Source organism: Rhynchophorus ferrugineus, unplaced genomic scaffold (genome assembly GCF_030347505.1).
Source record: "Rhynchophorus ferrugineus isolate W39M unplaced genomic scaffold, kcgeb_rfMv2 rfM2, whole genome shotgun sequence".
Lineage (NCBI taxonomy): Eukaryota > Metazoa > Arthropoda > Insecta > Coleoptera > Curculionidae > Rhynchophorus > Rhynchophorus ferrugineus.
The window spans coordinates 66059949-66080819 of NW_027472581.1; the positions used below are offsets into that span (position 1 = coordinate 66059949).

At 29.5% G+C, this 20871-nt stretch overlaps 3 protein-coding genes across 4 annotated transcripts in view; 2 read left to right on the top strand and 1 right to left on the bottom strand.

Moving 5' to 3' along the window:
• Nucleotides 1-471: 471 nt before the first annotated feature.
• Pi3K68D (phosphatidylinositol-4-phosphate 3-kinase catalytic subunit Pi3K68D) lies at nt 472-20802 on the bottom strand. Of its 2 annotated transcripts, XM_076396135.1 has the most exons (29): nt 20697-20802; nt 20331-20641; nt 19916-20150; nt 18084-18444; nt 16765-16813; nt 15085-15308; nt 14937-15033; nt 14717-14872; nt 14441-14661; nt 14257-14356; nt 13993-14204; nt 13645-13777; nt 13385-13595; nt 13157-13333; nt 12974-13098; nt 11761-11926; nt 11536-11706; nt 11018-11243; nt 10547-10708; nt 10330-10489; nt 10057-10272; nt 9845-10000; nt 8509-8659; nt 8295-8442; nt 6373-6620; nt 6008-6208; nt 1918-2105; nt 1617-1855; nt 472-1499 (listed from the first exon to the last, which is right to left on the bottom strand). In XM_076396135.1, the coding sequence occupies exons 2-29, from the start codon at nt 20479-20481 to the stop codon at nt 1323-1325; spliced, it is 5061 nt and encodes a 1686-aa protein (XP_076252250.1). In that variant the 5' UTR covers nt 20482-20641; nt 20697-20802; the 3' UTR covers nt 472-1322. The 2 variants fall into 2 exon arrangements, with proteins under 2 accessions (XP_076252250.1, XP_076252249.1); XM_076396134.1 differs by having other exon boundaries at nt 16765-17071; nt 20331-20791.
• LOC143191252 (uncharacterized) lies at nt 3699-4996 on the top strand. Its single transcript, XM_076396145.1, has 2 exons — nt 3699-3887; nt 3944-4996. Exons 1-2 carry the CDS (start codon nt 3755-3757, stop codon nt 4801-4803), a joined length of 993 nt encoding a protein of 330 aa, XP_076252260.1. The 5' UTR covers nt 3699-3754; the 3' UTR covers nt 4804-4996.
• LOC143191253 (very long chain fatty acid elongase 4) overlaps nt 18357-20871 on the top strand; it is a 70524-nt gene continuing 68009 nt past the window's right edge. The window contains exon 1 of the mRNA XM_076396148.1: nt 18357-18474. The gene's annotated coding sequence lies outside the window, so the exon portion shown is untranslated. The remainder of the gene's footprint in view (nt 18475-20871) is intronic.

Genomic DNA, 20871 nt, shown 5'->3' on the forward strand with positions numbered 1-20871 from the left:
GTTTTAAAGTTTTGTTCACAACTTTCTTGGTAATCGCAAATTACTGGATTACAAACACGTAATCCACAATTTGTTGCAAAATTACCACAAAATTGCATGTCCCTCAAAATATATCTTTTTCGTTCACATCTTGATTTTCTCCACAAAACTTGGGCAACACGAGCGATCTTGAGATGAAGGCATGATGAGCGATTACTGATGGACAGCAATAGGAGAAACAGATTTCAAGCAGTAGGAAAACCTCATTTCAACCCTTGCTCATTTCTAATTTATACTTTTAAATTCAATAAATGGTCGTTAATGATCAAAAATAGTACAATAATGATTTTATTGAATATTTCAAAAACTAGAACCAATTCTACAAAAACGGACTGCTGATTTGAATTCAACCCCCCAACTTACTTCTATAAACAGCTTCTGTTTGCTCAGGTCCAAAACCGTATATACCTGTGATATAGTTAAACTCCAAAATTTAATACTGATTACTTTATTAATATACTAACAATATGAAATGATTACATATGGAATTTTATGAATGAGAACAACCTTAATATGATATTAATCTCTAGTATATATGAGTTATGATAAACTAAGGAAATACCTATACAAATATTTTGCATAAATAAATAATTGAGACAAAAATTAATACGATACGACACAAGAACAAAATTTGATAAAATCAGATCATCATATTGAAAATAAAGAAAGTTAAAATATTTTTTGTACAAACAAAACAAACATTAACATATTAAAAATAACAATAAAGCTTAATGTATATCAGAAATAATCATATTTTCCATTGAATTAATTGATTCTAAAAAAATGAAAATCCAAGATAATGAAAACATTTAGAAGAATAAGAAAAACCTTTGGCAAACTCATGTATAAACTTATTAAAATTATGAATTGGTTTATAAAGTGTCTTATTGTTATTTTAAAGCAAAATAATAAAATAGGCAAAAACTGTTTTTAGCCATTTTTTGTTCTTAAATTAAATAATGACCCAACCCAAAGCAATTAAGACAAACAAAAATTAAGATATTTAACAATTTTCTAATGATTACATGAGTTTTTAGAGCACCATATATGAGAAAAAAATTCTTTCAGACTTTAAATTGACTCTCAATCACAGCTTTCATTATGTAACATCTGTTTCGATATAAAAATCATTCTAAAATATTATTCCGACGCGTATTTGGATCGTTTAAACACTGGCCAGTCTAGGATAATTTTATTCATTTTCTACACAGATTTCATATATGCTATTTTCTGCACTACGTCTTAAAGTATGCATGTGTATTTGATTAATTAAATGAAGGCAACTATCTGCTTAAATTAACTAAGGGATACCACTCTGTTATTTCAGTGGACAAATCTAATGAAGCTAGATCAAGTTCTACACCACCCATAAATTCATTTTCTTGCAGCGCGTCGTAACTCCACAAGGTAGCTTTCAGCACTCTTGTCTTGATTATATCGAGTGCCATTCGATATTCCAACTAAAATAAATACACACAAACTAATAAAAACAAATAATGCTTAAAAATATATATGGTAAGTAGAAGTTTGTTTAAATTTTTGCCTGTAATAAATTAAATATGGTAGATGTTTCTCACCATTTCCATAAAACTAGGATGACAATTCTTTTTTACGACTTTTGTCTTTCTTTTTGTACTTTTTTCAATATCAGGCTGCAAATAGACCTTGACGTAAGTTGAAGGCTCCTGACCATTTGGTAGTTTTGGCAATCCTCTGGCATGGTGTACCATAATTGTAAATACACCTTTGGTGTATTGCATGGACAATTTCAGTTGTCCCTTTAATCTCCCTGTTCCTTCTGGCTGTGTTCTACTATCTATAATAAAAACAAAAATGATATGAGGTGTTAATTTTAATTCTTAACTAATGATTGATCACCTGTCTGATTTGTTGAATCTTCTTGTTGGTCTCTTAACAATGGATGGAAGAAAGTATAGACTAAATCTGAATGTGTTATTTCTTGGGCACATCTAAATAATGACTGAATAAATAGAGATATTTCCCCCAATCTTCTTTGAGCTACTTGTTTGATGTTTTGTCTGCCCATGTGCACACCAGTGGATAAACTAAAAATAATAAAAATTAACATACAGTATGTATGAATGAACGGAGAAATGGTTTAGTTTTGTCATATTTTGCAATTTTAATATTCATAATTCTATATGATAATAATTTCACAACCGAAAAGGTAAACGTAGTACACGCTCATCAAAAATAGTGTATTTATAGTAGTGAGTGCTTAAGTGAACGCCACTATCAGGTTTCATTTGCTCATTTTCGTTCAGGAAATTTTAATAAAAATGAACGTTTCCCTGACCGACCAATCGTTAAAAAAGTTGATATAGTCTAAGAGGTAGACTAACATATATACAGAAGTGATCAATAGCAACGTTTTAGGTTGTTGACACACACATCTTTACCGACAGTGCAAAAATTTGAGGGAATGGAAAGTTTTGATGCATCCACCATATGCCTGAATTGTCCGACTAACATTTGTCCCAATCTCTGCAAAACTCTCTTAATGGTATAAAACTGGTTTCAAAAAACTGTTCGGTTTAGGTTTTCGCCTAAAAATATCAGAACTTCTACTATGGACTGAGTACAAATGGACTAATACTGTGATAATGAGATATGAATATCACTAGGTTGATATTGGAGTAGCAATTATTCTGCGATTACTCGAAGTATTTTTTAATATAGTTAAGTGGAGTTTCCAACAAAAAGATTGCAGTTGAAGTCAAAAAAAAAATTAAAAATATCTCTTAAACATCTTATCCTTATTAAATCCTTAAAATTAGTACTTAATTTTTCTTAAAATATCGATATTTTTTCCTCCGATATATTGATATTAAAAAAAATAAATTTAACAATAGTTACACTTTTATTTTTTCGTCGTATATTGGCAAACTTGCAGATATATATGGCGCATATATAGAGATATATTTGTTTAAATGAAAATTTCCACTTATTGCACTGGTAGATATCTTATCTAACGACAGCGAGCATTCACTGGAAACTCGATGAAATCATTGCTTACGTTTAAATACTAAAAATATCTCGAAAACATAGAAAAATGTGTTAGATAGATTATGAAAATTCTGAAATAGATAAGAGAAATAGGATATTTGCCACAAATCGTAAAATGTATTTGCAAATGTATTTTAAGTGCGCCGTGTTATTTTACAATGCAATAAAAATGTTAGTTTATTTACTCATACACAGTTTATCTAACTATACTAGATATCCTAGTATATATTTTCCATAAATAAGAAAATCAATTTAAAATGATAGATTATTATATATGATTATTATAGAAGTGGTATACTTTTTGGAAGATTTATTTGCTTATGAAAAATTATTACAATCATTATAACTACTGACACTGTTAAAAGTAGTAGGATTATATACCTTTAAGTATCAACAATAATCTAAAATAAAACGTGCAAATTAAATGCTTTATCGGAAAAGCCCTTAGTTTTGGGTGTACTCTAAAATAACATCAATTAGTCGAATTTTATCAATTCGGTCTATTTGTGATTAATACGTTTTGACTTTAAAACAATACATTTACACCTCCAAATCAATAAAAATGAGAAAACGATTAAACGATAAGAAAAGATAACACAAAACATATTATCAGATTAGGGTTGATAATATATTTTTTCAATTAGTGTAACACAAGTAAATGTACTAATCGTACGTTTCTAGCGATATTATGGGACTTTTTGGAGGTTTTAAGGCTAAATTCACCAAAGATAGTAGTAGAAAGGTCCCAAAAAGTGTTAAAGGTGCTGAAGTAGTTTGTTTGGGGTACAGGGTTCGATCGGAATTTGATGACTTACCTAGAAGTTAGTATGCTTTTAACAATAAAATGTTAAATAATACATATTTTTATAACTTACAGATACAACAGCCACTATTAAGTCACCTAATATAATGCCTCATAAGACGGAAATTATAGATCATGACAAAGGAGCATCAACATCTTCAGTAACTAGTCGTGAGAAAACGCCAAAGAAAAAGGTATCACCAGTTCCAAAAATTCCTATAAAAGAATCGGAAAAGCCTGTAGAAAATGTTAATCACAACATAATTCCAAATCGATCTCCATCGGAGGCGAGAATTATTGATACGAAGATACCCTCAAATCCAAAAAGTCCTATAAAAGAATCAGAAAGATCTGCAAATCACGATAGAATTATACACAGATCTCTACCAGAAACGAGCAACATTGAAAGAAATCCAAATTCAATTTATGTCGCGGGAAAGACCAGCAGTTTTGAACCTAAGCCAAAAAAAGAAATTAAATCCATTCTAAAAGGAGCAGCACCACCGCCACCACCGCCGCCTCCTCTCTTAACAACCGACGAAGAAATTGTATCTGATCATCATCGATATGATAATAATATTATTGAATTATCAAAAGACCATGATGAACACCAATCTAATTTTATATTTACAACACACAGTAAAAGTAAAGACTATACAAGAACAACTGCAGGAGCTATAAGTTCTTCTCGATTGCTTGTAGATAGTGATCATACAGCAGATATACAAACATTCATTCATGCTGAAGTAACAGAGCATAATGTGAGCAGCGACAACAGCATTAATCATGTATCATTTGGAAGAGCCATCAGTCATACAAGTAGACAAGCAACCAGTATATTCTTTGATGGTGATGATGAACCAGAAATTCAACAAAGGCCTAGAAGGGTTCAAATTAATAGTGATGATGATAGAAGAAGCAGTGCCGATTGCTGATTTATTGTGTACGAGGAAAAGTGTGTGCAATATCAATGAAAACTATTTTTATAGATACATTCTGTGAAAAGATAATAGTTCGAATTATTAAGGTCAAATATAAATATCATTTTTGCTATATAGTAGTGTAAATTAAATTAATTTCTAATTATTAATCTTAATAAATAATATATTAAAGTGTATATTAAAAAAATTAATATTGTTTCATTAGAAAATTCATTAAAATAATAAATCTCACTAGTTATTTAAAATATATATTTGTATTAATGGAAATGTTATGCTATCTTTTATATTGATCTGCTATTATTTAACAGCAAATATTGCTAAATATTTGATTAAAAAATCAACTATGTCACAAAACTATTACAACGATATACCTGGGCTATAATTCAATAAATATGAACATATAATTACATATGACAATATAGTAGTTATACTATTAACAATTCAGTAATTATTGTAATAGATGTTACCATAATACAAATACTAATTCCTTATATAACCTTTCCTTTATAAACGTACAAAACAATTTTAATTCAAACTTAATTTTCTGAGTTGCAACATATCGTTTATATGATGTGTAATTATAGCCTTATTAACGTCTAATTATGAGATTAAGATACATGACGTTTATGTATAAAAAAGGTATAAACCATATATTTTTCAATTCGAACCATATCAGAATATCGATATGTAATTACGAAATTATTATATAAACATGCTTTTGATACAATTGCAAGATTTCCTTCATCAATTATTCCAAAAACAAGAGCTGTATAACAAAAGGTGAAATAGATACCGTAATATATTAACCATTGCTGCTTATCTCAGGTTAAAACTAATCCGTGTTTCAAATATGGTATTAAAAGTTACAAAAACCAGTCCAATATAATTGATAATATATTGATTTATGAATAAAATGTCTGCGTCAGATAATAATAAGAAATATATATTAATCCATCCAAGATAACATCGCATCTTAATAATAATATTAATAATATTTAAAAATAGACTTTTTACTATAGTGGATTAACATAAATGTTTCATGTTAATTGATCAAGGATTAGAGAATTGGGTAAAAACAAGTATTAGCGTCTAAAAATCACATTCAACAATAGATGAAAATAATGATGCGTTAAATATTACTATTTAATATAAAATTGAAAATATTGAATTAGCAGAAATATAATAGAAAAAAACTTACCTATGTAATTTGGCTAATGGAAAATGAAGACAAAGCTTTTGGTGCAACTCACAGAACTCCTTGTAAGTGCGATGGATTTCCATGGGTTCTGTTTGACTTTCTCTATGTATTCTTAATATATACACATAATATTTGTCAGGATCATAGCGCTTCTTGAATCCAACTACTTCAACCTCTGTTAATCTACCATCGGTTGCCATACTGAAAAAAAACAGAAACATGGAATATATCATCCTATATCAATTCCTTTTATATCTTAGGGTACCGCTAAACTATAATTTCATGGCTTTGCACTGATTTAATTATATTTTATATTTATTTATATTAAAGTACAAAATTACTAATGTTAATAATTTGTTAATTACCTGTATATTTTAGGAACAAAAGACAACAATGAATCTGATTGATTATCTGATGTGAATTTAAGTTGGGTCAAGTTTTGAGCTAAATTGTGTAAGAAAAAGTTGAATTGTGTGAATTTGGTTTTCAACGATTCCTCTATCAGTCGTGTAAAGTGGGCCGATGCTTCCGGATTAGACATTTCCGGTAAAAGAGCTCTATGCATATAACCAATGGATTCTGGTGTTATGCTACAAATACCTGAAGATGTCATCTAAAAAATATATAACAGCGAATTACATCATTAATCCAGTTCAAATACTTAGTATTATGTTAGTATTAAAATATTAATTCGAAAATTGATAATGATAAATCTGATCTTATTTTAGAATACCTTTATACTTATACTTCTGAATCTTATTTCAAATAACATAATTTTTAATTATTAATTACATTAAACGTTTTTAAAGTATAAAGAAGTTTGTTTAAAGGCGAAATCTTGGGTCACTTGGTCTATCCATTTGATTTCGAAATCATCGTGCAGCTCTTCGTTGATTACGTAGCGATAAGCACTGGTAATTAATCATAGAACTTTGTTTTGTGTGCGTTGAATTAGTAGTTGGTTTGATGTCTTAAGGCAATCCCATATGTGCACCCCATAGGTTCAAATTGGCTTTATGATTGAGTGATAAACCAATCTCTTTGATTTTAGGTCAAGTTGAGAGTATCTTTCGACTAACCACTACAGTTGCTTGACTTTAAGTCTAATCTGCTCTGCTTTTCGTCTAACTGAATCTGAATCCGAATCGGGCGTCTGTCAAGTGATTTAATTAGGTTTTCGTCATTTCACTACTACTGTATTTTCGCTACCTGTATTTTCTCTACAGCCTTAGACATATAATCTTTTGCCCTAATAATTGTGTCGTCGGCAAATGTTCCAAGTATTGTCGTTGGGATATCAGCAGTATAAAACAGATATAGGAGTGGCCCCAAGACTATTCTGTGGAACTCCTACCGAAATAGGTTTAAGTGTTGAGAATGCCCCTTCAATAATTCCGCGGTAGCAATTTGCTCATTTTGTATATTAATCCCATATGCCATACCCGGTCAAAAGTTTGTGCGATGTCCAGGAATATTGCAGGGCAGCATTTCTTTTCTTCAAATGCCTTTTCTACAACCTGTTAGTCTGTGCACTTGGTTAATTATCAAGTGGTGCTTTCGAAATCCAAACTGGAAATCCGGTATTTCTATGAATGGTTTAATGTGTTTTAACAGCAGTTTCTCAAATAATTTTGATACCGCAGGTAGCAGCGAAATAGGCCTGTAAGATCCAACTTGTTTTTTCGGTTTGTCAGGTTTTTAAGTATAATTATTCGAGCGACACTCCAGAACATGATTCAGTTTCAAACACACATTGAATGTCCGATTATTGCTTTTCGTGGCAGCTCTTTTAATAACCCAAGTGAAATATCATCAATTCCAGGAGCCTTTTTAGTATTGGGGTTGTTGTCAATTTCTGTGGCAACTTCCATTGGAGAAATCAGATTTACAGCTACATCGGAGTAATAAACAGGATTTATATCTATTGTAGATTCTATATTATTCAATTGGTTAAATGTTCTGCGAATAATTTAGGATTTTCATCGTTGCGATGAACCCATTCATTTTGGTCATTTTTAATAGGCGGTAATCTAATAATTGGTCTTTTAACTCTCCGAGTTGCTTTCCATAACGAGTAATCTTTGTCAGCTTCCCAGTCAACTAATATATGAATTTGATAAAATTAACATGCATTTATAGGGCCATAATTACAGTAAGGGTATATTGAAAAAATGTCGGATTGTAATTTCCTTTTTAAAATTATTTTTTCAATTATTATTAACAGTATAGTATTTTATAAAATGTAACGTAAAATATCTTATTTATCAATAAATGACCAAAATCTTACCAAAAACAAGAAAAGGTTTCTACTATTCCTAATAATGTTAAATGCTTGGCAACATAAATCCACAAATTGATGAAATTTTTCAGTGGGTCGATCACTACCATTTATAACATAGGCCATATCAGAGGTGAGCACAAAAGGCGCACGATCCCTATAACAGTTAGATTTTATTTATATTCAATTAACTCCAATAAATTAGGCTTATCAAGTAGATTACCTTTTGAAATTACCGAACATTTGAGAATCTCCTAAAAACTTTCCAAAATCAATGTGAAACAAATGTCCAGAAGTTTTAAGCATTATATTATCATTGTGTCTGTCACAAATACCCATAATATAAGTTACTACACAATAACCTGCACATGAAGCTGAAAAATTAATAAAAAATGTCATAATTAAATAATTACTTTATAGTGTGTATTATTTCGATATTCGATAAATAGTTATAAATGTTATGCCACGCTAGCAATGATTGCAACGTGTTTTACATGATTTTTTATTTACTCGCTATAAAGCCACAATCTATTTAAAAATCACCATTTCTGTATTTTTGCTGTTTTGTAAGAGCCAGTGTAATAAAATTTTAATTAATAAATGTGCGTTCTTTCTACTTATATATTAAAATAAAAATTAGAAGAATGTTCAATTTATGCAACTAACAACTGCAGCACTAGTTTCATTCAGTTTCAACAGCTACATCTTGCTGATTCCACCATATGTACAGTAACATTTTTACATACACAATCATTGGTTTTGGTTATCCATGTGGATCGTTTTCTACTTCATGTGCTTCGTGACTCGTCTTAGTAGATCCACTTTTCTGTGCCAGTCATAATACACTACAGAAAACTCATCTCCTTTTCATTTTGAAACAGTTCAAAATGGCATTTTCAGTCAATTCTTATGGTAGCCATTTTCCCTTCTTTTGGATTTTTCTGATAGCCTGGAAATAGTTGATTCATCAACATCTAAGCTGTCTGAAAATTCCTTGAAAATTTGAGCTGAATTTTCGCCAAATAAATATTGTCATTCATTCTCTGCAGGCTATTTCTTGTCATCGGCACAAAATTTTCAATTTTTAAATTTAAAATAAGCTTTTAAAAATGTTTGATGGACAAACTCAGTAGTAATGAATGCCTAATAATACTAAATGGATAACTGGTATTTTATATATCAAATCCATAGAATTTAATAGTTTAATAATACAAAACTATACCAGATATATAACCTGGTATTATCTTGGTATATTCTGGGGAAGCTATACACGTCTGGTCTTTTAAATTAATTCAATTAACAAAAATTTAACTAATCAAGACAAGAGGAGACATTGGATTGTTAATCGCACTGAAATTGTCCATAATATCTCTAGCTAGAAGTGCTTCTTAGCATAGCTTACAGAAATTTGGACAGTCGAATTAGAGTTCAAAGTAAAATGACAGCAACATTTGGGAGATCACTCCATTATCTGTGCACTATGTGAATGGAGAAATGGGGGGAAATCCTCGGTGTTAAATTAGAGTAAGCTACCCAGATTGAAAAAAAAAAGATCTCACCAGTGAAATTTTGAACAGCCCTTCCATATTCTAACTCTGACGGATTGTGTTTTGCTAGCCATTCAGCAATTGGTTTATCTTTAAAAGATCCTGTTAAACCATGCTCAGTCTGAATTTTTCGTAAAGTTTCAGCCTTTGTAACCATCTCGATCATTCCTAAAATTTAAAAATAAAAACAACTTAGTTCGCTATAATTTACTACAAATTGAAACCTTTTTTCTTAGAAGTAGGAATACAATTGAAAGCAACCATTTTCAAATCTAGGCCCTGCTGAAGCCACAGCTTATCCATTAACCGGATCATTTGTAAAGTTAGCATATCCTGTTGTAAATCATCGCCAACTTTAAAAATAGCAGGATATATTGAACTATCCTCCATAATAAAATTGATTTTTAGTGGTAAGGTATTTGAAGCAAAGTAAGATGAGCCTAGAAATTATATATACATTTAGAACTCCAATTCTTTTATTGATACTGTAGTTATACCTTTTATATCAATTCTATTTACTTTCAAAGTTGGAGACAATGGCAAACTAGTTGGATTGTCATTAAGGGAACTGCTGATACTTTCTAAATCGCGATGTAAATTGACCAACTTTTGAGAATCTTTACATTTTTGAACATTTTCAGCCGTGTCGCTCAATTGCTGTAAACATATGAAAACCGAGTGAATGAATGAAAATTATAGTTGTATCCATTTTACCTTGACGAGCAGTTGCTGTAAGAGGAAACATTTCCTTAAGGATTCTCCACATATGCCTAACAAGGCACGAAGAAGTAACTTCATTCTTCTATGATGTCTGACTTCACTAATACTGACATTAATGGAATCATTTTTGTTTTCTTTAATATCCAAACTACCATTCTGTAAATGAACATTTACATTAACAAACAATTTCATAATATATGAATATATTTATTCATATTCCTTTATACTTTATATTAATTTAACTTCATATAATTGTAAATTATTCAGTTGATGAATATCGTAATTTTTATGACGTATTTATATTCTTTACGTAAATTACGTTTACCTTGTATCCATTGTAAAAAGTATAATTCCACGTTCGCCGCTTATTATTAAGAAAGTGTAATATAAAATAATAATTAATACTTCAATAAATTTCAATTATAATTCATTAATAAAATTTATTGAAATGTATATATAACTTACTTGTGGAACAGCTCCAGGTAAATTATGACTCAAGAGCCAAAAAAGGTAGTGTGCAAATCTCGGTGATCTCAACGCTCTGTGTAATATAAATTCAGCTATTGCAGAATTTTCATAGGTCTCATATCTTAAAGCCACAATAAGTTGAGGAAGATAGTCAATCAATTCATCATTTGTCAAAGGAACCATCCATTTCACGGCCAACTTTCTTACTTCCATGTCCGGATATCTGTGTACAATAAACAATGATTCAACATTTAATGGTCATCTATTTTTATCAATAATCAGTAATCGTTCAATAGTATTAATTTTTAGCTTCTATCCAGTTTAGCGTCATTTTAACATGTTTAATACTAATGTGATTGATTCACGGTTACTGGCGTAACTGTGATAACCATTCTGCGTCACAATATTGTCTGTTAAGAAATAAAGAAGCGGTTATTCAAAGCTTACAAGCATTTCAAAGCTAATTGGAATAATGAAATTGATTTATCGATATAATGTAAACATCTAGTACTTACACAGGTAATAATAATTCTAATGCCTGTCTTGGTTCTAATTTTTTCCAGGCACGTAATAATCCATGTAGGTCTGCCAAACACATATATTCCCAACTATTAGCTGCTAATAACACTTTAGGTAAAGCTTTCGGCATATGATGTAAGTACAATCTCTTTTCCCATAAAATTTCTCTACAAATAATAAATTTAAGAATTTCATTTCAATTAAGAATTTAAAAAAAATACCTAACATCTGATGGCAGTTTATATAGCATATCTTGTTCGCAAGAGTCACTGAGTAATTCCTGAGTTTCGTTATCTAAACTTCCGAAATCAAACTGGCTAAGGTCTTTGAATAAATTGGAATCGACTTTTGGGAATTGCACTTTTGAAGGAATAATTATTTCAATACCTAAAAATCAAAGAGCATTTTTCTCGGCTATTAAATATTTATTAATTACCAAATTGTTTGACATTACTCATTGTTTCAATTAATATTTACTGTGACGTAAGTAATCTACAAATAAGTATTGAATCTTAAAATAAGAAATAAAAATTTGATAAAATAATCAATAAAATCATCTAGAATGTTTAGAGTCAAAGAGCCTATTCAATAATAAAAGAAACTATGTGGGCGTAATCCATAAGGTAGTGTACATACTCTATATATCAGAAACAAAATTATCACCATGTCACCATTTGCTGATTACACTACGATATATGCTATTAGGGATAATAGCGAAGAAGCAACTAGAAAACTTCAACATGTATGTAACAATATAAATTAATGCATCTAAATATGGAAAGTAAATCATTTTATTTTCATATATAATCCAAACTGAACATACATCAAATCATATCATGGTAATTATCTCATCTTAATGGATGTATTTTAAAAAAAAATTCGTCAGACTTATCATACCGAAAAGAAAATGAAAGAGCTCCAATAGAAATTCAAAAATATATTTGTTAGTCGGAAAGGACTCTCATTTATTCGTACTACGAATTCAGTTAAGGGGATATTATATGAAAAATAATAGCTATAAAAGGAAATATAATGGAAGTTTTTTGAACGAAATCTAACGAATTATTGTAGATGCATCCAGATACTATAAGAATGATTACTTAGATCAAGATGTTTGGATTAACCAACATTAAAGAATTTAAGAGATAATCCTTCGATTTTTATAGATGTAATGAAACCTGGAAGCTTCATAAAAAAATCGGCTTTTCATTGACATGTAAATTGTAGTTTTTAAATATATCATACTTTTAATAAATGTCTTTTCTTTAATAGACCCGTTATTGTTAAATTCTTAAATATGAAAATTATGTTTCAATAACTGACCAGTTAAATGCACCGGACAAAATCAAATGCATATACAGATGTACAGAGTAAAACGAGCAATATACCGTTAATATTAAAATCTTCTATTATGAAAATTGTATGATCACTTACCGATCATAGGATGATCTATTTGAGGATGAGATCCCATAGCTGGTGCAGGTCCATACATATGCTCATTAATGTGATTACTTTCTTTAGGCCAAATGGACAAAAGAGAACCACCAGGTAACATTAGTCTAAAATAATTTGACATTTAAGTAATATTCCAGACCTTGCATCATCTTCAGATCTTACCCTTCATAATCAAAAAATTGAATAGCGGCCCAGCCAAGTTCTTCTTGTTTAAAAAGCGGGGCATTAGAGTTTTTCGAATCTTCATTTTCTTGGTGCTCCTGTGTTCTACCAAATATTTGTAAAACCAACCGAGATTCTCTTGCTAGGCCACTTATTGGCATATCTTGGAATTCCAACCTATGCAAAACATTTTCATAGAATAAACAAGAACAAAAAATGTAATCTTACCAAGTATCAAAAATTATTCTCGAAGGCCACATTTGATCTCTGTCTGACTTCATACAGGCTTGAGTAAACATAGGTCTACCAATTTTTCTTGTGCCATGATATATCTGTCCAGATACATAATATGATTCATGTTCCCATTTAGGATTGGGTCTGTATATCGCACATACTCTAATTATTAACGAATCCCCAATATCCTTAACCATTCTAGTTGCTGAAACAACCCACGTTAACTCCAGATAGCAAGTATTAAAAATACTTACGTTCTATTGTTGATGTTGATTTAACTTCAAAATTGACGGGAAATGTTCGGCAGTACATTTCTATTAGACTTTGTATAGCAAATCTTATTTTGTTGCAATTAGTTTTAACTACATCAGAAAATCTCTCACTTACCTAGAAACCGATAATATATAATAGTTGCATTTAAATATAAAATAACATCACATCAGACAATTTCCTCATAATTTTGAGAATATATCAGAAAAAAGAAATTTTGGAAACCTAAGAAAACAACATTTCTATTAAAAATAAAAATAATTTTGAAATTTCATTGCCATTAAATTATTTGAGGAAAATGTTATCAAAAAGTTAAATTATAGTACACATACGTTGTTCGGATTGTAATTTGTGCATGACTCGACTAAAGCATCTACAGAGTACATTAAATCTAAGGTACTTAGATCACCCATTAAGTTTATGATACATTTAACTGATTGTCTGACTTTGAGCGGTTGCAAATGAGGAAGAGATGAGGGATTAATACATCTTTCAGCTTGTTCAGCTTGCTCTTCGATTTTACTCATTTCGCTTTCAACAGTTTCTACAAAAAAACAATGTAAATAATATACAACTATGCAACTTAGTATACTCACCCAATAATATTTTTAGACTGTCATAAGTAATATTATATATTGATTCACTGGGTACAACTGTCTCAAAAGATAAGTCTTTGTCTCTATAATCATCCTGAAGCTGAAATAAGCTTATTTCAAGAAATAACTCAAAAGTAAGCATATACAATATTATAGAACATTTTAAATTTAAAAAAAAACTTACAGTTCTTGCAAAAGACTTATCCTTCATAGCATCAGGAATGAGCACTAGAACTACGTCTTCATCTAATTTGATACAATTATGAACATATTCATAATCAGATAACAATGTAGTAGGAACAAGGTACTCATTAAATCCCCATACCTTTAATGTGTAATTCTGATGAGTAGGAGCTTCTATGTCACATACCAATTGTAATGTGACATGATCGACGCTAGATGTTACTAAAATTAAATTGATAAGGTTTTGATATTATGAAGTTGTTTTATTGTACTATACCGTCACAAGTAAAGCTAACTGGTTTGTTAAAATCGGCACCTTCGAAATCTGGATGAACACTTAACTTGATACTCAATCCATCGTTGTACTTGTAATTTACCATTGGACTCACAACTAAGCCCATGTTAGTATCAGGGTCATTATATTTATAATTATCTACAATATTAGGTATGTTACAGTTTTGTTGGAGTTTAACTGCATCAAATTTATTTTGACTTACTTCGAACCTTATACACCATGCTGTAAAATGATTTCAAATCTGGATCTGTTGTGAGTGATTTGTTATCGTTCTGAACAATTTCATCAAGTAGATTTTTCTAGTAAATGAAAACTTATTATTGGACAAGCGTAAATAACCAATAACTTACTTTTAAATGTTTGGAAACCTTTCGATCTATTGTAGACATGTGTCCTCTTGGCGGAACGGGTGAATGTGGTGAACCATCTCCCATTTGTTTGTTAATGGTAGCATAAATAGGTTCTGAATAACTAGTGTTTCCACATATACTATTATTACCGGAACCTGTATATATAAAATCGTAGTCGTTGTATTCATTATACAGACTACCACATACTGAGTACGTGTCATCCCCTGGTAAATAAAATAAGAATTAATGATGTGTTAAAAAACAATACATACGATTATTATAAATCAAGTTAAGTTAAAATTTACATTTTATATGATCAAAAAATAATATCAAACCAAAAGTTATATATGTAAATTATGTTAAGGTGAATCAAATACAATAAGAATCAAATACTATTACTTTAGGAAGTATTGGTAATAGGAAATGTTAAGTGTTACGTTTTTACAAACCAACTCCTTAAACCAAAATAAAAGTAATGGCATTAAAATTAATTTGTTGCGTGTAATAAACTATGTTACTTTTGAGTTTCTGTATAAAAGCTTCTTTATAAAAGTATCGGTGGACTTATTTATAGATATCTTCCACTATTGATATATTTTAAAGTAAAATAATTTTAATACTTTTCTATTGATAAGTGGATGTATTAAAGAGAACGTAAATAGAACATGCATTTTTGAAATACATGAGTAGAAACACTGAGTGAAATAACTGTAGTATAATATTAACAATTATGTAATGCAAATGATCCACTCCGTGGTTTAATTCGTCCAATTGGGATAACGGTATAAAACAATAATTACTGCTGCAGCGAACTTGAGGCATGTCGAATTTTACATCTTACAGTACAGTCTACAAAACACTCAAAAATATAATTCCAGTATTGGGGTGTGAGCAGCGACAGCGAACTGGTCAGACGTTGGTCCTTTGGCTAAGCAGTTACTGAATATTTTTCTTGGTTCTATTTTTAAATCAGAATGTTTCTCTTCGCGCGCCTTCTCAGACTTATCGGCAGACATTATGACTTGAAAGACTTTGTGTATTTTCGATCGGATACCGTCATCAGTTGTTTTTCCCGAACATTGCGACTCAGGTGGCTACAAATTGATTACAGAGCAACCCCTGAAGCTAGATACCGATTGCAGTCAATGTAGACTCATCATGTATTCGCTGCGGCAGAAGAATTGTCAACGTTCTAAAAAACGTTCAAAATTTAATCTTTAATTTGGACTCTATTATGACATAGATAATTCTGCTCCACCACTATTTCCTTCGCTGCAATAATATGTCGAGGATTGAAATTATTTTCTATATACAACTTAGATGTAACATTATTTACAACTCTTTATTAAAGACATTATATTGCCTTTAAACCATAGTTTTTTTATGGTAAGATGAGCCAAAATGTCTATTTACCACAATTTCCTTACGAAGATCTCTTGTCAAAATTTTATATTTACAATCACTTATTCGACTTATTTCCCAAATAGCAAATTTTACAAACTAAACTGACATAGGATATTAACAGATAAAAGACTGCACTATTTAATAATAAAAAAATGTAAATTAACTTAGCTAATGTTGGTTTGGAGTAACAAGAAAATTTCTTTGATTTTATTTAAATTAATAAAATATTTACAGATATATAATGTATATTATTATTTATATCATTATAATACTTACGATAATATTCAGGACTCAGAGAACTGCCGTATAGGCTGGGATAGATACTCTGTGAATCAGACAAAATAGGATCAAACTCTTGCAAAATACTAACTCTAACGCTATTCTTATCGTCGATTGGCGCTAAATCAATCAAATTATTTGATCGCAACTCGACCGTTTCGATTTTGTCGGTTTTGGGCGAGTCAATACTAGTACTTTTCGATTTTTTTGATAATTTTGAATGAATCGTCGACGATTTTGGAGGTAACAATACAGGCGGAGGCTGTCTATGTTGATTTTTTGGTGGTAAAGCGGGTGGGGACTGCTAAAAGATAAAACACAAACACCTTAAAACACAAATCAAATGATTCTGAATTTAATACTATGGTTTTCAAATGATAACGCCATTTATTTAATATTTTTTAATACAAGCAAATTAATATTTAACAAGTCAGCGAATCTGAATAATTAATAATTAAAATTAATACCGAATAGAATCATAAACACATATGGATCTTTTTTTTATTTAACTGCAAAAAGAAAAATAAACAATTTATTATCCTTAAGTATGATTTTAAAAGTATTAATTTTAAAATTAAGTTAAGTTGGGGAATTGATTCAGAATCATTTTTATATTAAAAGCAAAGCGACATAAGTTACTGTTCTAGACAACCTCTTAAGAATTAACACTTGAAACATATAATGTTACGTTACATAGCTTTAATTGAAATAGAAATAACACAGTGTTGAATTAAACACATAATATTTCATTTTTTTATAATGTAATTTCCAATCCAACCTTCACCATAATGAATATACCAGTATCAAATGAAATGAAAATGACCACTGCTTTTATTACTTAAAAACCAAAGAATGTGTTGTTTCAATATATAACGTTACTATGCGTATAAACTTAATATTTTAGTAACAATAAAAATAATTAACGGTAATTTAAAATAATACAATATGTAATAACAATGAATGATCTATATAAACTTAGTTTGATTATTTGAACGATATATTTTAAACAAACATATTTAAATAAGCATAATGTCCATGATGGTGTATAAAAAGTTATTAAAAATTATCTAAACATATATTATTAAACTACATTGGTAATAAAACAGGTGTACTCTTGTAAAGGTGAATCCACGCAATATTAGATTAAGATATCAATATTTAATATTCTTATCTTTATGTTTTCTTACAAATAAAGGTTTTAAAAAAATTCTAATAATATCAGATTATGGCATAATATGAAACAGTGAATGTCGTGCAGAATATTAGGTGCTCAATTTCTAAGGAATGATGATTCATATTAAACTAAACATGCTTACCTCTGTACGGTATGATCCCACCGGTGGCGGTAGTTGTGCGGTTTGATTTAATATATTCGGTGCTTCAACTACGTTCACATTAAACCCGATCGTAGGAACGTTAGTCCCTGGATATGGGTGATTCGCGACTGTCGATTGATAATATCCCATATTATTTTGGGGATAGTACATACTACCTTGCTGGTAATAACCGTAAGGAGCGGGAGGATAAGCAGTTGGTTGCGGATAACCTGGAGGCATATGGTGTACTGGTCGTGGACCATGACCATATTGATGGCCGGACCAATAAGGATTCATTTTGGATGATGCTTGGGTTGATGGTGGCGTCGAAACTAAACCAACTTGACTGTTTGTAGTATAACTGAAACGTAATACCAACGATTAGGGTCAGGTATGCTTTTGTTGAGATAAGAAATAACTTATCTACTGATAAATAAACTTTATTATTAATAATAAAAATATAATTATAGGTATCTGTTTATAGGAACGGTTTTGCGTAAATATGATAGACCTGTAATATAATAGATTTATAATCTCAACTTATATTAACATGATCTAACTAAAATGATGACTGCAAAAATCTAAAACATAATATTTGTATGTTAAAAAACTGATACTGATTTACAGATATAGATTTAAGATAAAAAATATAACAAAAACGATATTATAATATTACCTAAATTTTTAATTATTACATACTCATTATATCAATGAAGCAAGTAAATAGAAGGTACTTAAAATATTTACCATTATTTATTACATTTTATTTTTTACCCACATTTCTTGCTAATTACATAACGTTGATTTTTTGTAATATTCTGATTATTTAAGATTTAAATTCAGTAATATATATACATATAAACAATGGTCCTAGCAGTCTACGCATGAGCACTAGAACGTAACAACATAATTCCATTCGTAATACAATTATTTTGAAAATCAATTTAGTATTTTTATACATTTCTAATTCTAATTTTCTAAAAACTAATTGCTTTCAGGTTAAAGGCGCGTTGACTTAAAAAAAATCTGTATTAATAATTTTTACCTATTAATTATTGTAAGGACATAAACTACTCACTAAATGTTGAAAATTGCTGGCTATTGACTGCTGTTAGTGAACAAAATATGAATTATGTACTTATGTTTACAAACACATAACACATTATACTGTTTGAATTTCAAGGTAATTTAAAAATATTTCTAAAATTTTTATAGAAATTTTTGTTTAAAAAAATTAACAGCTTTAACTAGAAATTAATGATTTTTATGACACCTGTCGTGATTATTATTATTAATTTTAAAACAAATGTTTGAGCAACAGTTGAAAACCTAATTAAAAACTCAAATACAGTACTTCTACATAATTGATTCTAAAAGCCTTGTAATAAAAATCTCTGTAAAAATAAAGTTTTCCTTTTAAAGGACTTTTTTGCAAGCATTTGATTTTAGTTTTTTATAGACCTAGATTTGATCATATAATTCACATAATTCTCCCAAGAAGGTATTTTTGTGGAAGAGAATACAATTTATCCTTATTTTTGTGATTTATAATGCATTGTTATTCAATCAAAAATTCATCAGAATATAAGTATAATAAAAAATCATAATGAACCATGTCTCTCTTTGTGTAGAATCAAGAATTACATGCATGCATGATGGTAGATGATGTTTTTTTCAATATTCTTTATACAAACATTAAATATATTATTCTATTTATTTACTTAAGCTTGTCTACTACTAATTAATTTAATTATTGAAATATTAATAGTTGAAATAATTCATTTAAAATGGTAAATGCTATTAAATCTAAGTTTAGCACATCTTACTCTCACCTTTGCTGATTACAGAAATCCAATATATTAGTTGTACTAGCAGGTGGACTGGAAAATGATATTAAATCCTCCGTATCATGGGCATTGCTGTTCTTTCTTTGAGATGAAGGTGGAGGAGCTATAAGAGCATTTGTTGTAATACCAAGAGAAGTTCCAGGCCTTGGCCTAGATTTACTAGTTTGTCTTTCATATTTTATTTGAGAATCTGATTCATTCATTGAGGCTGTACGAGAAACTAAAAAAGGAAATATCATTTTATCTCAAATGTATTCCATCATAAATATGCAAACATTAGGCATATTATTGCATACATACTGATATAATACTTAAAATTTTTTGTCTTTCTTTTGAAAGGAAATCCGGAGAACAATAATTAAAAAAGAAACACATTATATATTAATGTTATCTTATTTACCTGGTGGAGCCTTCTTAGTCTGTCCATTATTGGTTGTTTTATTTAATTCTTGTAATCTTTTGTTTTTAAATTGTTCTAGAGCTAGTGATTCCAAACTAAGAGCTTGAGCTCTTTCCAAGTCCTCCTTAAATTTTTTATCATAATCAGTCATAATTAAATGACTGTGAATAAATATATACAGATTCTTATATCTACTGAAATTTAAATAAACAGCACAATTTCCCTTATTTACTTTATGTCACTGCTTTTGAACTATTTGTAGTAACAGATGATACAAATTCTGGAAATCACGTTACGCAAATCACTGAAATCTTAAAATAAAATATATATTCCTGTGTAGCGGCATTTTAATTACAAAATTCTCACTTCAACTAAGCAAAACGGATTAATTAACTCAATCCAGCATAAAATTGAAAATACCAACACGTACGTCAAAAATAACATATATAACTAACCTCAATTTGTAATTTAAACGTAAACTGTCATTTACATAAACTTCTATATTCATGTGTTAATTTAGTTGCCTAAACCATTGCTTATT

What these genes read in the sequence shown, in the direction of transcription:
- LOC143191252 (XM_076396145.1), top strand. Translation starts at nt 3,755, where the DNA reads ATGGGACTTTTTGGAGGTTTTAAGGCTAAATTCACCAAAGATAGTAGT. An exon ending in ATTTGATGACTTACCTAGAA is followed by an intron (nt 3,888 to 3,943) that starts GTTAGTATGCTT and finishes TATAACTTACAG; the next exon opens with ATACAACAGCCACTATTAAG.
- Pi3K68D (XM_076396134.1), bottom strand. Translation starts at nt 20,481, where the DNA reads ATGACTGATTATGATAAAAAATTTAAGGAGGACTTGGAAAGAGCTCAA. An exon ending in CAGTCTAAAAATATTATTGG is followed by an intron (nt 14,205 to 14,256) that starts GTGAGTATACTA and finishes GTTTTTTTGTAG; the next exon opens with AAACTGTTGAAAGCGAAATG. An exon ending in ATGTTCGGTAATTTCAAAAG is followed by an intron (nt 8,443 to 8,508) that starts GTAATCTACTTG and finishes TAACTGTTATAG; the next exon opens with GGATCGTGCGCCTTTTGTGC.